Here is a 15,117-nt window from a genome sequence, read left to right on the forward strand (position 1 = left end):
CTTAATAAAAAAAAAAAAAAAAAAAAAAAAAAAAGCAAGGTGGGGTGAGCTTGTTTCTCCACTTTAAATGTAGCCAAGCCTGTTTTATACAGGATCATGCCATTTCTTTCTTGACCTACAACTGTGTGACACATACATCTCAAAAAATGTTTTAATACCAGGAAATGCAGTCTTTCTGCTGGGGGTAATGACCTCTCTGTTTAGCTTATTACTGTCAAAAATGATGGTGCATTAGGGGCAATTAATGCTAATGAAAGCTTCCAAAATGCATGCTTTAGCCAACAGCCAGTAAAATGCCAACGAGTGCTATTATAGACTTCTCTACCAAACCACTGTTAATGCATTCTAACCAATGTCAGTCTCTATGGACAGCAGAGGACCCACAGAACCACTCTGAGGCTCTATGTGTAACTACTACCCAAATTACAAAGATCAGAGCTCACACACACACAGAGATACATGCAGACACACACACATACACACTGTAAGAGATTTTGTAATGCTTATTCCATCACCAGAAAGGAAAAGAACAAAAATGGCTTCAATAAGGGCTTATTGTCATTCCATGAACAACCGCTATTAGCCATTGCTGCTATTTTGTACTTACGTAATTTTTCCAACAACCACAGAAACACTTGGACAAACACCAGATTTGATGTTACAAAAAGGCAAGCTGTTACAATAATCAAGACAATGTGGTATTGGCATAAGGACAAAAAATACAGATTAATGAAACAGAATTTTAAGTCTGGAAATTAGCCCTTACATTTATAGTCAATTGAGTTCTGATAAGAAAGCCAAGACAAGTCAGTGGGGAAAACAGTCTTTTCAACAAATGGTACTGGCACAGGTGGACATCTACAAGCAAAAGAAGAATGTTGGACCGCTACCTCATATTGTACACAGGATGGTTCAGAAACCTAAGCATAGGAGCTACACCTATAAAATTCATGTAAGAATGCAGTAATAAAGCTGGGCATGGTGAGGTACACCTATAATCTAAGCACTCTGGGAGTATGAGGCAAAAGGAACGTAAGTTTGAGCCCAGCCTGGGTGACTTAGCAAGACTGCCTCAAGAAAGGGGGGTACCTGGGATACTGGGGATTTAGTTCAGTGCAAAGGCTCTGGATTCAATCTCCAATACAAAAGAGGAGAGAGAGGGAGAGGGGAGAGGGAGAACAGTAAGTCTTCATGACCTTGGATTAGAAAATGATTTTTTATTTTTGGTACCACGAATCAAACACAGGACCTTGCGCTTACAAAGGGACGCACAGTACTACAGAGCTAAATCCCCAGCTAGACAATGATTCCTTAAAAGTATCATTTAAAGCACAAGCAACAAAAGAAGATGTTTCTGTCATAAAAATTAAAACCTTTTGTGTTTCAACAAAAAAAGAACCTACGGAATATGAGAAAATATCAAATCATATAGCTGATAGACAGCTTGTAGCCAGGATAAAGAACTCTTAAAAAAAAAAAATCAATGATATAAAAAGACAAATAAAAGGAAATAAGGGGTAAATAGATTGGGAAGAAGTCAAAAGATTTAAAAAAAAGTTTTTGTTTTTGTTTTTAATGAGCAAAGGATCAGAACAGGCTTTTCTCCAAAAAAGATACATTAATGATCAACAAACACATGAAAAAATGCTCAACAATTAGCCACCAGGAAAAAGTACATCAAAACCACAATGGTGCTCCTTCCTACCTACTAAGAAGGCTATAAGCAAACAGACATTAATAAATATTGGCAAGGATAAAGAAAAATCAAAGCTCCACACTTTGAAAAACAGTTTGTCAAGTTCTCAAAAAGTTAGAGTTATAATACAGTAATTCTATCCATAACCATATGCCTCCAAGAATTAAAGACAAGTGTTTAAACAAAAATTTGTAAATGGATGCTCACTGTAGCATTATTTGTAAGAGCCAAGTGGAAATATCCATGCTTAGCACACGCGTGTTTGATCCTTGACATAACACTCACAGAAGCAACCACACCTCAACTCGTGAAAGTGAAAACATTCATCCCAAATCCTATCAACAAGTGAATAAATGAATAAAGCAAATATGATATATGCACACAATGGAATATGACTCAGCCATAAGGAATGTGGTACTGAAACATGCAAAATACAATGAACCTTAACAATAGTATGCTAAAAAAGCTAGACACAAAAGGCAAAATATTTATATAATACATCCTGAACAGACAAACCAGAGACAGAAAGCAGATTAGTAGATGCCAAGATTGGAAGGAGACTGAGAAGGTGCTATAAGTAGATGTGAGGTTGCTTTTTAAGGTGATAATGTTCTAGAATTAGGTATTAGTAATGGCTGCACAACTCTGTGAATATACTAAAAACACTGTATTGTATACTTTCAAGGGGTAAATTTCATCTTATGCAGATTATCTAAAAAAACACCTGCTAACCAATCAAACAAACCAAGGCTTGCATTTAGGAGATGAATTACTACAGAGCCTATTCTAAGAGCCCTGGAATATGAGAAATCTTTAGCTGCTTCTTCTGTGTATCTAAGATGGAAATTAAACACTGAAAAATTAAGATTTAGCTAGTCTTCCCAAGATGGGCGGCAGAGGCGGCATGAGTAGAATGAGAGGGGTGGTGGGAGCCAGCGGTGGCAGGGGTTACAGTGAAATGGCAGAGACCGTGGTGGACACCCGCAGCTGATCACCAAGCCTCAGAACCTGAATGACGCCTATGGGCCGCCCAGCAACTTCCTTAAGATCGGTGTGAGCAACCCTCAGAAGGTGGGGTCGGCCGGGGCTGCTTCACCACCTATGAGATCAGGGTCAAGACAAATCTTCCTATTTTCAAGCTAAGGGAATCGACTGTTTAGAAGAAGATACTGTGACTTGAATGGCTAGGAAGTGAATGAGAAAAAGAGCAAGGTTGTAGTTCCCCTCTCCCTGGGAAATCATTTTTGCATCAACTTCCTTTTAGAAGAGATGATGGAATATTTGATGACAAGTTTATTGAGGAGAAGAAGCAAGGGCTGAAGCAGTTTATAAACAAGGTCGCTGGCCATGATCTGGCATAGAAAGAACATTGTCTTCACATATTTTTACAGGATGAAATAATAGATAAAAGCTCTACTCCATCTAAAATATGACATGCTTGAAACTTGGCAAGAGGCAAAAACATGACCCTTAATGATTCATGTGTGCTGGGGAAGACATTTTAACTACCCTTTAGCATGCTGCACAGAAACTGGAATAGTATGCCTTCAATACAGAAACATTCATGGGCTCGGTTTTGTCTGACAGTTGACAAGTTAATTTGCTTTAGTGAAAATCTCTCATTCCAGCCTTTCTATATAAATAGCTCTTGCTGTTTTAGTGTGGTATACACTATAGCCTCACAAACCTTCCTCTATAATCTGCAGTGTCCTAACTAAAGATTCTGACATGGTCTTATTTGCAGTTTTTGGGTCATGTTTGCTTCTTCACTGATTTAACTAGAATTTTTCTCTCCGCCCCTTAATATGTAATATCACTTGATCTAATTTATGTGTAGGAGCACTACACCATTCGTTTTCAGTCCTGCGCACAAAAGGTACACACTTGTGTGCAGAACGAATTTTCCTTCTACCCTATAAAACCCTTTACATGGAAGATTAATGAGGGAAATCTTTTATATTCTATATAAAAACAGTCAAATTTATATACTAAAATCATTTGTCTAAAAATTTAAGTTGTTTTCAAATAAAAATGCATTTCTGATATGCAAAAACAAAAAGAAATATTAAGATTTAGTCTGTACACGGGGAGTTTCCAGCCTAGTGAAAGAGCAACACACACAAACAATGGTAATATAATGCAATAATACAATTATAGAGAGGGTATAAAATACTACAGCACAGCAAAGAAAATTAACTTCAAGTAGACTGAAGCCATAAATATAAGAATAAAAATAAAAACTACTAAGAAAAACAAGCCAGGCATAGTGGTGCAGGGCTGTAATCCCAGCACTTTGGGAGGCTACAGAGTAGGAAAATTCCAAGTTCAAGCCCAGCAATTTAGCAATTTAGCAAGATTATCTCATGATGAAAAGTAGATGGGCTGGGGATGTCACTCAGTGAGAAGGCCCTGGGTTCAATCCCTAGTAATCACACACACACACACACACACACACACACACACACACACACACACATGCGCCCATTAGAAAAACACACGAGAGGTTATATTTTTGACCTGAGGTAGCACTGGAATTTTTAAAGACACAAAAAACATAAACAATCTGGGAAAAGAATTTTAAACTAGGTTTCATTTAGTTAACTTTCATGAGTCCTAAAAATGAAATGACAAAAAGACTACAAACCAAGACAGAAAGTCAAAATATGTATGACAATTCATAGGAACAAAAACATAATTGGCCAAGAAATATGAGAAGTTTACAGAAGTTTTACAACTTCACTAGGAATCAAAAAACATTAAAATCAACAAGATTCGATTCATACCAATCAGATTATCAAAACTTGATATTAGCCAATATTGGTAAAATATGAAGAGAGCAACTTGGCAACACCTAATAAAGCAACAACAAAGGATTCTTTGAGTAGACGTCTAAGATGACAAGCAAGAGGACGTGAAGATTTGAATGGAAGTTAGGGGTAAAAAGAAAGGAAGGGCTTGAGAGCCATGTGAGAGAAGCTGGCACTGAAGCTGGACAGTGGCTTCGAAGACAAGGAAGGTGCAAGGAAGAGAGGAGGTTCAGAGGAAATAAGAAAAAAAGAACTTTCCTTTTAATGTGTGAGTTGCAAAGAAGGCCTCTTAACAAAGAAAACTCACCTTATAAGAACCTGTGGTTTAAAGGTTCAAGGTACACACTAAGAGAGTTTCTACCTGAATTTTGTGCTAGTGGATGGACTAGGAGCAGAGATGTCTCCTGCTTACCAAAATGCCAGATATGAGACAGTGACTAGAGTAGCAGAAAACATCTTCCTTTCTGCCAAATTTTAAGCTACTTAATCTACCTATGTTAAATAATGTTTTTCTTTTTGAAAAGGTCAAATCATCTAGCTGCCTACTCTTTTCATTAAAACAGAGAATAAGGAGGCAGGCTAAGTGCCTTGACAAAGATTAGGATAATAGGAGCAAAAAAGTAAATGACAGGAGTGGATTGATTATATATAATAGTAAAATAGTCACTATATATTATAAACATTATATAAATTATACCATAAATATTATAAGATTTATGCTACATTACACAAGTAAATGAAAAAGAACAAGGAAATTTTTGTTATTTTTCAGAATTCCAATGAATAACGTAGGTGGAATGAAAGAAAAAGTCACCTTTCGGCAAACACCACAGTAAGAACTTTTACAGATAATATTTGTACTAATATTTCAGCTAAGTTTAGTTAGTAAACCTGGGCGTGGTGAAACACACCTGTACTTCCAGCACTTGGGAGGCTGAGACAGGAGCACTGCTGTAAGTTCAAGGTCAGCCTAGGCTACATAATGAGTTCAAGACCAGCATGAACTATAGAGGAAAGCCCTGTCCCCTCCAAAAAATATTATTATGTCAATGTAATTTCTGGGACTTGATAATTCTATTATAGTTACCTAAGATGCTAACATTTGAGGAAGCTGGATGAAGTGTATATGAGAATTCTACATGCCCTTTTTGCAAATGTTTGTTAAGGTTGGAATTATTTTAAAATGAAAAGATAAAAATTTAATTAAAAAGAAGAGTGAAAAATGGCACGTGAATAATAAGGAAAATGGCTGTTATAAACACATACATTTAATATTTCAGGAACGGCACAGTACCACTTCAAGGTCCCTACTCAAGCAGAAAAACACAATGTAGTCAAGTAGATGAAACAAAGACACAGCTGTATAAATAACATAATCACTGAGAAGAAGGCTGAAGGAGGTGGAAGAGAAAGTGAAAGTGGCATAATAAAAAGGCCAGAGTCACACACCGCAGCACCCAGCCATGTCTCAGCTACATGGGAGGTTGAGGCAGGAGAATACTAAAGCCCAGAAGTTTGAGGCCAGCCTGGGCAACACAGTGAAACTCCATTTCCAGTTAATTAGTTACAGTACTTAAGAAGCCAGCTCTTGGAGTGCCACACAGCTCTGCAGCCAGTGACCAGTGCTATACTCAGCAGGACATCTTAACTAAACTGGTATTAGAAAGCCAGGCGTGGGGGTGCATGCCTGTAATTCCAGCATCAGGAGGCTGAGGCAGGAGGATCGCTGTGAGTTCGAGACCAGCCTGGGCTACATAGTGAGTTCCAGGTCAGTCTCAACTACATAGTGAGACCGTGTCTCAAAAAACCAAAAAAAAAAAAAAACTAAACTGGTATTACACAGTGGACCCACCCACTCTCAGGCTAGATGACACTGGAGGACAAGTTACTCCCCACATTTGAGTGCCCATCTATGAAATGAAGATCATTCAACCCACCTCTCAGGGTTACTGCAAGATTAAAGCAATGTAAGCAAAAGCACACAGGTCTGTACCTCTCATGTACCAAGCACTCAGCAAAGTGTTCATATTGGTGATCCTTGGCGTAAGAAAGGGTTCAACTATATTTCACACTCTAATAAAGCAGGACAAGGTGTACATCTTCAATAAACTTGCGTTCACAAAGGTCAAAAGTCACAGTGCTTGCAGGGTAAACTTCAATTAGCTGGGTAAAACGCTAACCTGAAATGCCTTTTTTCTTCATAGCATCAGATAAACAAGACTTAGCTTTCTGTTCTTAAAGGTACTTTGGTCTTCAACACAAATGGAGTTAGCTAAACATCTGAAACACAACTCATCATGATTACTAGCTTTCTTTTGTGCTTTACCCACAGCCTCATAAGTGTTTTGTGTCATTTGATGCTTTCTGTCAACTAGTTGGCATTAAGCACTTTTCTAAACTATCAAGCCTACCACATAAAATATGTGAAGATTATTAATGCCTCAGTGGAAGTATGGATTTTTTTTTCTTCTTCCTAAATTTAAGACAGTAATGCAGGGTGTAGTTCAGTAGTACATATGTGTGACACTAGCATCCCCCCAAAAAGAAAAAAAAAAGATAGTAATAAAAAATTATAATGAAATTGAATAAGTAACAAACAAAAGAAAATTTACTCTGATTAATTGCTTGATTAAGTGCCTTAGTTCAAACCCATCCATTTCTTAATACAGTCACATTAGCTTGGTCACAACAAGAAGACAATAAACTAGATGATTAACACCATTATACCCCGGTTGGTTCTTCAGATCTATTGACAAAGCAAGGAAGATGACAAGAAAAGGACCTACCTCCACAGTGTTTGCAATGTAACGGCTATCACCTTCAACTTTTACAGAGAAGTCATAGTAGCCACTGGAAAATTTGACATTCATGAAGTTTAGTTCAAAAATATCCCTGTTAAGAATGACAGCGGGGGTTAGCAAGCACTCACACAGTAAAGGCATGAACATAATAAATGGGCTACAAAGTTATCTCTCAGACAATACAGGGCCATCTAACTCTCTGTCAACCTGGCAGCCCACTTGGGTAACAGTCTGCTTACTCACAGATTACAGTGTGGGGATAAAAACTATCCTTAGGCTCCAAAGTTTTTTTCTTTTGGCCTCTCTCCAACATTTCACCTCCCACTAGTAGCTTTCCACAATGTAATGCAAAACAGGTGCATCTATAGCATAATTCCAATTATGATTTTTTTTTTTTTTTTTCAGTCTGGGGATTGAATCCAGGGCCTCTTGCATGTTAGACAAGTGCTCTACACTGAGCTACACACCAAGTCCTGAATGATGTTAAAAACAGGAAAGACAGAGAGAAAGAGAGAGAGGTAAAATATCAAAGATACTAATACAGGATATTATAATTCTGGGTTATTTTTGCTATTATTTCTACATTTCCAAGTTTTGTGAATTTCTCAAAAAAGGATATATCCTACTTTTATAAAAAATAATACTTCTTATTTTAAAGGGAAAAAAGGTAGGGAATTCCTAACTTCAACTGTATAGAAAAATCCCAATGTGATCACTATTCTACTGATCATCCTAAAAACTATCTTGCTTTTTATGTATCACTTGTGAATCTTTATGACTGCCCAAGAAGTGTACTTTCTAAAATACTAGCCTACCAGTCTCAAAAACATACTAATTTAACATCTCATAATTTTCATGCAAAAGTTGACATTTAAATTTGAAAAATATTCCATAGCATAGCCACGTCTGGCGATGCATGTCTATAATCTCAGCACTCGAAAAGTCTGAGGCAGGAGAATGGCAAGTTCAAGGCAAGACTAGGCAACTTAGCAAGACCCTGTCTTAAAATAAAAAGCTAAAAAAGGGTTGGGATGTAGCTAGGTGCAAACACCCTGGGTTCAGCTCCCAGTACCATTAAAAAAATATATGGTAATACACAGCCATTAAAAAATAATTGTTGCCAGGAATGGTGGTATACACCTGGACTCCCAGCACACAGGAGACTGAGGCAGGAGAATCACCATGAGTTTGATGCCAGCTTGAACTATATAGTGAGTTCAAGGTTATCCTGCAGTATATAGTGAGACACTATGTTAAAAAGAAAGACTGGGCTGGAGATTTAGCTCAGTGACACCATACCTGCCTCACAAGCACAAGGTCCTGAGTTTGAGCCCCTGGTACAGGAGTGGGGGATAAGATTGTAGAAGAGTATTTAATCCTATGGGGAAATGTTCATGACCTGTAGTTACAGAGAAAGCATAGTTTCAACTTAATTTAATTTTTTTTTGTCTTTTTGAGACAGGGTTTCTCTATGCAGTTCAGTCTGGCCTTAAACTCATTTTGTAGCCCAGGTTGGCCTCAAACTTGCAGTGATCCTCCTGCCTGAAGTCTCCCATGCACCATCACACCTGGCCTTAATTTTAAAAATGTATTTATATGCACAGAAAAGACTGACAAAATAAAAAAGATTATAAAGTGATATCAGTAGTTACCTCTGGGTGTTAGAATTTTGAGTAGTTCATATTTTTATTTATTATTTTTTTAAGACAGAGTCTAAGCTGCCCAGTCTAAATTGGTCTCAAACTCATAAACTCTTGCCTCAACCTCCCAAGTGCTAGGAGTACAAGGATGTGCTACTGCATCCTGCTAGCATATTTTTTGGTATGCTTTTCTGATCTTGTTTTTTTGGCAGAACCAGGGATCAAACTCAGGACCTTGTGCTTGCTAGGCAGGTGCTGGCACCACTGAGTTAAACCTCCAGGCCTCTGATCTTTTTTTTTTTGGTACCAGGGATCGAACTCAGGACCTTGCGCTTGCGAGGTAGGCAGCAGCACCACTGAGCTAAATCCCCAGCCCTGATCTTTCTTATTGTAAGTATTTAGTACTCACACATCAGAAAATATATATACATTACATTTTAAAATATGTATAACACAATGACAAGACACAACCAATCAGAAATAGTAAAATGAAAATTGTTTTAGCTTTAGAAACCCTTTGCTTATACTGACCTACAAGGACTTTATCAAGTTTAGGCAAATGTGGTTTTATGATTTTGGTAATACTCATGTTAATCTGTTCTACTGGCTCAAGCTAACTTTCCAAACAAATAAGACGGCACTACACAAAGCAGTTGCACCCAGCTCTTACCCCATAGGGGTGAAAGGAGTCCTCTGGAGCACTGTGGCTCTAGATGCCACAGACTTGGCATGTTCTAGTTGAACCACAGCCTGAGTCAGAGGCTGGGACAGAACATTGGTGACCTGCAACTGGAAATAAATAAACAAAGAAATAATTAGCAATAAAGGCTGCATGCAGTAGCAGAAAATTTTGTTTCTATTGTGTTTTGTCTACAGGAACTAGGACAACATCTTTCGGAAAATTTTTTTAGACCTTTTGTCTACTGCCTACCAGAGATCAAATATGGGGAAAACATAATTCAATTAGGAATGAGTTTAATTATAAAATGCTAGCACTGAAGAGAATCCTAAAGATGACCTTACCCAATTATCTCTTTTTAGAGAACTGTACCACAGCCCAGAGAAAGAAAATGACTGGTTCCAAATTACAGTTGTAATTTCCTTCCTTCTCATCTCCTGTTCTAGCTATTCTAATATTGTAACCAAAGTTGGGGGGTGGAGCTAGACATGGTGGTGCATGCCTATAATCCTAGTACTCTGGGAGGCTGAGGCAGGAAGATTCCAAGTTTGAGTCCAGCCTGGGCAATTTAACAATTTAGCAGAGACCCTGTCTCACTGTCTCAAAATAAACAATAGAAACCTGAGTTCGATCCCTGGTACCAAAAAAGAAATAGAAAAGTGGGTAGGGGGCCAGGGATTTGGAACAGTGGTTCTGCTGCCTGCCTCACAAGCGCAAGGGACTGAGTTCAATCCTCAGTACCAAAAAAAAAAAAAAAAAAAATAAAAAAAAAAAGAAGAAGAAGAAAAGTGGATAGGGATGTAGCTCAGTGCAACAGCCCTAGGTTCAATCCTCACTACTGAAAAAAAAAAAAAAGAAAAATACTTCATACCAGGCATGATGTCCTATAATCCCAGGACTCAGGAGGTTGAGGCAGAATTGCTGTGTGTTCGAGGCCAGCATGGACTATGTAGAAAGTTCAAACCCAGCCTGAACTACACAAGATGCTGTCTCAAACAACAAAACAAAATGAAATGATAAATTCTTCAGGAAGGCATCAGCCAATGTTAAAACTAAAGAAACATGTATAACATTGAGCACTGACATTTGTTCAAAGTCAGCTATTTCTGGACACTAGTCTCGGCCCTTTACACATAGCTTCCCATCAATCATCTGAGGTGGACAGCGTATTTCCTGTTTTATTGATGAAGAAACAGACCACAAGAGGTTAAGGACTGCCTGACAAAGGCCACCTGGTCAGACTAGCAGTTGAGCCAGGACTCACACTAGCCTTATCTAGCGCCAGAGTCAATACTCTTTCCATTTTGCTTTCTTAGTGCCTACTTGCCTCACAGTGAACTATGTTAATCCATTTATTTCTCCTAGGTTTTGGTGAAGGGGGGTTCACAATTTTGAGATACAGGGTACTTCCTCAGGAGGAATCAATAGGGACCACCAAACAGGACTCTCCATAAACAAAATGCTAATTTCTTATGAAGATCAAAATCTGTGCTTACTGCTGAGAAGAAAGATAAGATAATTAGCACCAGGAGGAAAGGGAATCTATATTTAAACAACTGTAACCACCACAATTACTTTGTAATTAAAACAGCTGTCTTAAAACAATGTATTTGTAAAGTTCTAACTCTGGGAAATGCCTTGACTACCTCTAGAATGATGGACCCAGAAACACAATTTCTTGCTCTTTTTTGTGGCACCACTGAGCTAAATCCCTAGCCCTCTTGTTCTTAACCTATTTATTTATATATTTAAGGGCCGGGGATTTAGCTCAGTGGTTTGGTGGCCTGCCTTGCAAGTGCAAGGACCCGAGTTCGATCCCCGGTACCACACACAAAAAAAGATAATTATTTATTTACTTATTTATTTTTGGTAGAGGGATGGAACTCAGGACCCTGCACTTGTGAAGCAGGTGGCAGAACCACTTAGCTAAATCCCCAGCCTTCTTGCTCTTAACTTAATGAATGCCTATACCATCTGAAATCTTCAGGGCTGTGTGTGACAGACAGACTCGCATCGTTTTGTAACTTGCTCCCTAGAGGTCATGCCCCCATCTCCAGGACAAAGGGAATGAGCCTTGTGTTCCATTTAATAGCTATATCCTCATGGGGGCCACAGCCGGCTGTGAGCCCAGCCTTCAGCTTTGAGAGGCTCACACTGGAAGTGGCACGGAGGTCATACCCGCAGGATAGCCTGTTCCTGAGTGTCAGAAGCAGAGCCCTCGTGCACAACCACAACTGGCATGTGGTAGCGATTCTGGGAGAGCGCAGCAGCAGCCAAGGCCACACTGAAGGCTTCAGAGAGTGACTCAAAGTTCTTCTTGCTGAAGACTGTGTTCATTAGCTGGATAACCTGATCCTGAAAGAAAAGAAAAAGGCAGCTCAGATCTAAGATTCTAGTCCTCTCCGGCCCTACAGATTTTAGTCATTCCTTGTGTGTCAACTGTTTCTGCTGAAGCACATCGAGCCCTTATCCAAACTGGTAGAGGGGGAAAGCAAGTATGCATTTAAACTTAAAACTTGAACTTAATTGTATTTTCCGTCTTCTAATTTAAAAGGAAATTCACATATTTGCCAATCCTTTAGTGAATGTTTAATATTAAAAAACAGGGTATTCCAAGACAACTACTGAGCTATGCAAAGTTTTTTGTTTTCGTTTGGTTTTTGTTTGTTTTTTTGAGACAGGGTCTCACTGGCCTCAAACTCACAATAATCCTTCTGCCTCAGCTTCCCAAGTGCTGGTATTACAGGTGTGCGCCACCACACCCAGCAGTATATACAAAATTATAAGTAAAAAAATACAAAATTTACAAACTATAAAATTAATGTAACATTAACCATCTGTTAAATGTCTGCACACACAATCATCATGATGGTTGTTTTATATACACTGTCTTGAATCTTGACAAAAATTCTAAAAGATTGGTATTGTCAATGTTTCCAAAAGAAGAAACTGAAGCTAAAGCAGGTTAAATAATTTTGACAAGTTCCAACGGAAGAAGGAAGGAAGAGAGGGAGGGAGGAAGAGGGATGCAGGGGGAAGGGAGGTGGGGAGGAGAGAGGGGAGGGTAACAAGGGAGGAAAGGAAGGAGAGAGGCAGGCAAAATTCAAATGTAGGTTTGTTCTCCCTAAAGTCCTACCATAAGAAAATTCATTCTTTCCTGATTCCTGTAACTCTCCTAGCTAAACTATCTTCCCTCCTAGTTGACCAAGAAGTAAACTGGGACTAAGTTTGTTTTTTTAAGACCAAACTTTATAGTCAAAAGGTACAGTGGAAAGAAACTAAAGTAGCTCTCCACTAAGAGCTAATGGGTTGCTTGGAGGAGAAAACTAAAAGCAATTTTTAAGACAAGTGGAACCTAAAAGGCATTATTTAAATTCTGGAGGTTGTTTGCTTAGGAGGAAACATTTTCCCCTTCAATCAGTTCTGTTTTTTAAAATCTACCACCTAACAAAAGAGCTACCTTGTTCCTTACAGTGTTATTCACAGTCAACAAGAAATAATTTTATTTAATTGTACCAATTACATTTTTCCATCACTAGGCTATTGACATGTTAAAATGGGTGACTATTCTAACCAGAATTGTTGTGTCAAAAGCCGTGACAGCAAAATTACTCCAGCCAAATACCTAGTTAGGAGAAGCTTGGAAATAAAGAAAAAAAAAAGTTTAAGTTGTAGATGCAGAACGTCATCAATTTTTTTTTTTTTTTGCAATAGTAGGACTGAACAATCTTCACACTGATCTACATCCCCTATATTCAGCCCCTTTTCCATATTTATTTTCAGGAAGGATCCTGATAAAATTGCCCAGGCCAGGCTTGAACTTGCCACCCTCCTGCCTCAGCCACCCAGAGTGCTGAGATTACACGTGTGTACTACAGTCAATTCATCTACTTTATTTTGTGTAAGGGAATCTCCAGGTAATTTATGCTGTAAGACAGTTTCATCATAAAAGAAATTTAAAACGAGTGTATTATTTCTAGACATCTACATTTAGGATGAAGGAAAAGTTACAATTAAGAGTGCAAATACATGAATAAATTATTATTCTTTGGAGAAAATATGACATTAGTTCAAATTGTCCAAGACAAGCAATTATTTACCATTTACTCAAAGAAACTTGCCAAAAAACACATACTGCATTTAAAAAAAAAAAAAATTCTACTCGAGTTCGATCCCCAGTACCAAACAAAGAGAGAAAATTCTAGTTTCAAATGCAAATTTCTCCTCTGAAAATTTACCCAGTAATAGTTTGTATTTTAAGTACAGTACTTTAGATCATGGGTTGGTGACCTTCTCTCACACAAAGGAGACAGAGAGGTCCTATTCTAAATGACTTCCACACATATTCCAATGAAAAACTCACTCAGGTTAACAAGATTCTTGACAGCATCTGGTAGACATGTGCGTCTCAGTAAACTATCCCAGTAGACCAACTGTAGCTAAGTTTACCCACTACTGAGAATGATGGGGCAAGAGAAGAAAACAATCTTGACGTACAAGGGTCTTTTCAGAGAAAGAGGATTTGTAGGGGCCATCAAGTAGAACACATTTACAAGACAAGCAGAAGGGAGAAAAAGGGATATGAAACAAGTATAACACACATGGCCTTCCTGCCACGTCATCATGACATACCTGTGCCCCACTTAAAGGCAGTGTGACATTTGTTTACATGACTGTCACAATGACAACCAGTTCCTTACAACTGGCATTATTTCTTTCCCCTTCTCTTTTTTTTTTTTTGGTACTGGGGACCGAACTCAGGTCCTTGCGCTTGCAAAGCAGGCAACGGAACACTGAGCTAAATCCCCGGCCCCACTTCTCATTCTTAATGGCTGACTGACATTACTGACACTGAGTGACAATACTCCAAGATGTCATGTGGACATCTCTGAAAACAGAGGTCCTCAGCAGATAAACTTGACAGGTCCCTTGGGTTTCGTGCCTGAGACCGTTAGACAGCTACCTCCTTAATGGATGGTTCGGTCTCTACATGGTCCATGAGCTTGTAGGTGGCAGCAACAAACAATGCTGTGATTTCCAGTCCTTCTTCAAACTGGAGATACACACCCCCCAGTTCATCCAGGCGAGCAACAAGGTCCTGTTACAATAAAACAGAAATATGCTGGAAGTCAAGCAACCAGAGAGATGAGATGTGGGCCCAGTGCAGACAGTTCTGAAATATTTCTCACTCTAAATGTGAAGATTACCTCAGGCACTTAGCACTTTCCCACAAAAGATGCTTAGGCAGAGGGTCAATACAGAATGCCTCTGGAGAGCGGTATCTTCAGCAGCTATAGGAGTACACCTGCCCTACTCCTGCCCAAGCCCAGGAGCCTTGACACTGGAGGCACCAGCTGATCTGGGCAGGCCAGAGGTCCAGGCTGAAGTACACCCAGGAAGCATCACGACACAGATGGATTCCGTGGTCATCCATTCAGAGACAACCTATAAGCACACCCCTTCCTTTTTTTAGTCAATGCTCTACAAGATGAGA

General features: G+C 38.8%; 1 protein-coding gene and 1 pseudogene across 2 annotated transcripts in view; one reads left to right on the forward strand and one right to left on the reverse strand.

Annotated features, from left to right (window-relative positions):
- The window catches only part of Rpn2 (ribophorin II), a 61,917-nt gene that overhangs the window by 22,385 nt on the left and 24,415 nt on the right, over window positions 1–15,117 (reverse strand). For both annotated transcript variants that reach the window (XM_010640025.2, XM_010640024.2), the window contains exons 6-9: window positions 14,587–14,721; window positions 11,802–11,978; window positions 9,615–9,733; window positions 7,290–7,395 (exon numbers count right to left, since the gene is read on the reverse strand). In XM_010640025.2, the coding sequence (XP_010638327.1) occupies window positions 7,290–7,395; window positions 9,615–9,733; window positions 11,802–11,978; window positions 14,587–14,721 (537 nt within the window). The remainder of the gene's footprint in view (window positions 1–7,289; window positions 7,396–9,614; window positions 9,734–11,801; window positions 11,979–14,586; window positions 14,722–15,117) is intronic.
- On the forward strand, window positions 2,655–3,138 carry LOC104873376 (annotated as a pseudogene).

The sequence above is a fragment of the Fukomys damarensis genome, unplaced genomic scaffold (assembly GCF_012274545.1).
Source record: "Fukomys damarensis isolate Sample0158 unplaced genomic scaffold, DMR_v1.0_HiC HiC_scaffold_22, whole genome shotgun sequence".
Taxonomy (NCBI): Eukaryota; Metazoa; Chordata; class Mammalia; order Rodentia; family Bathyergidae; genus Fukomys; species Fukomys damarensis.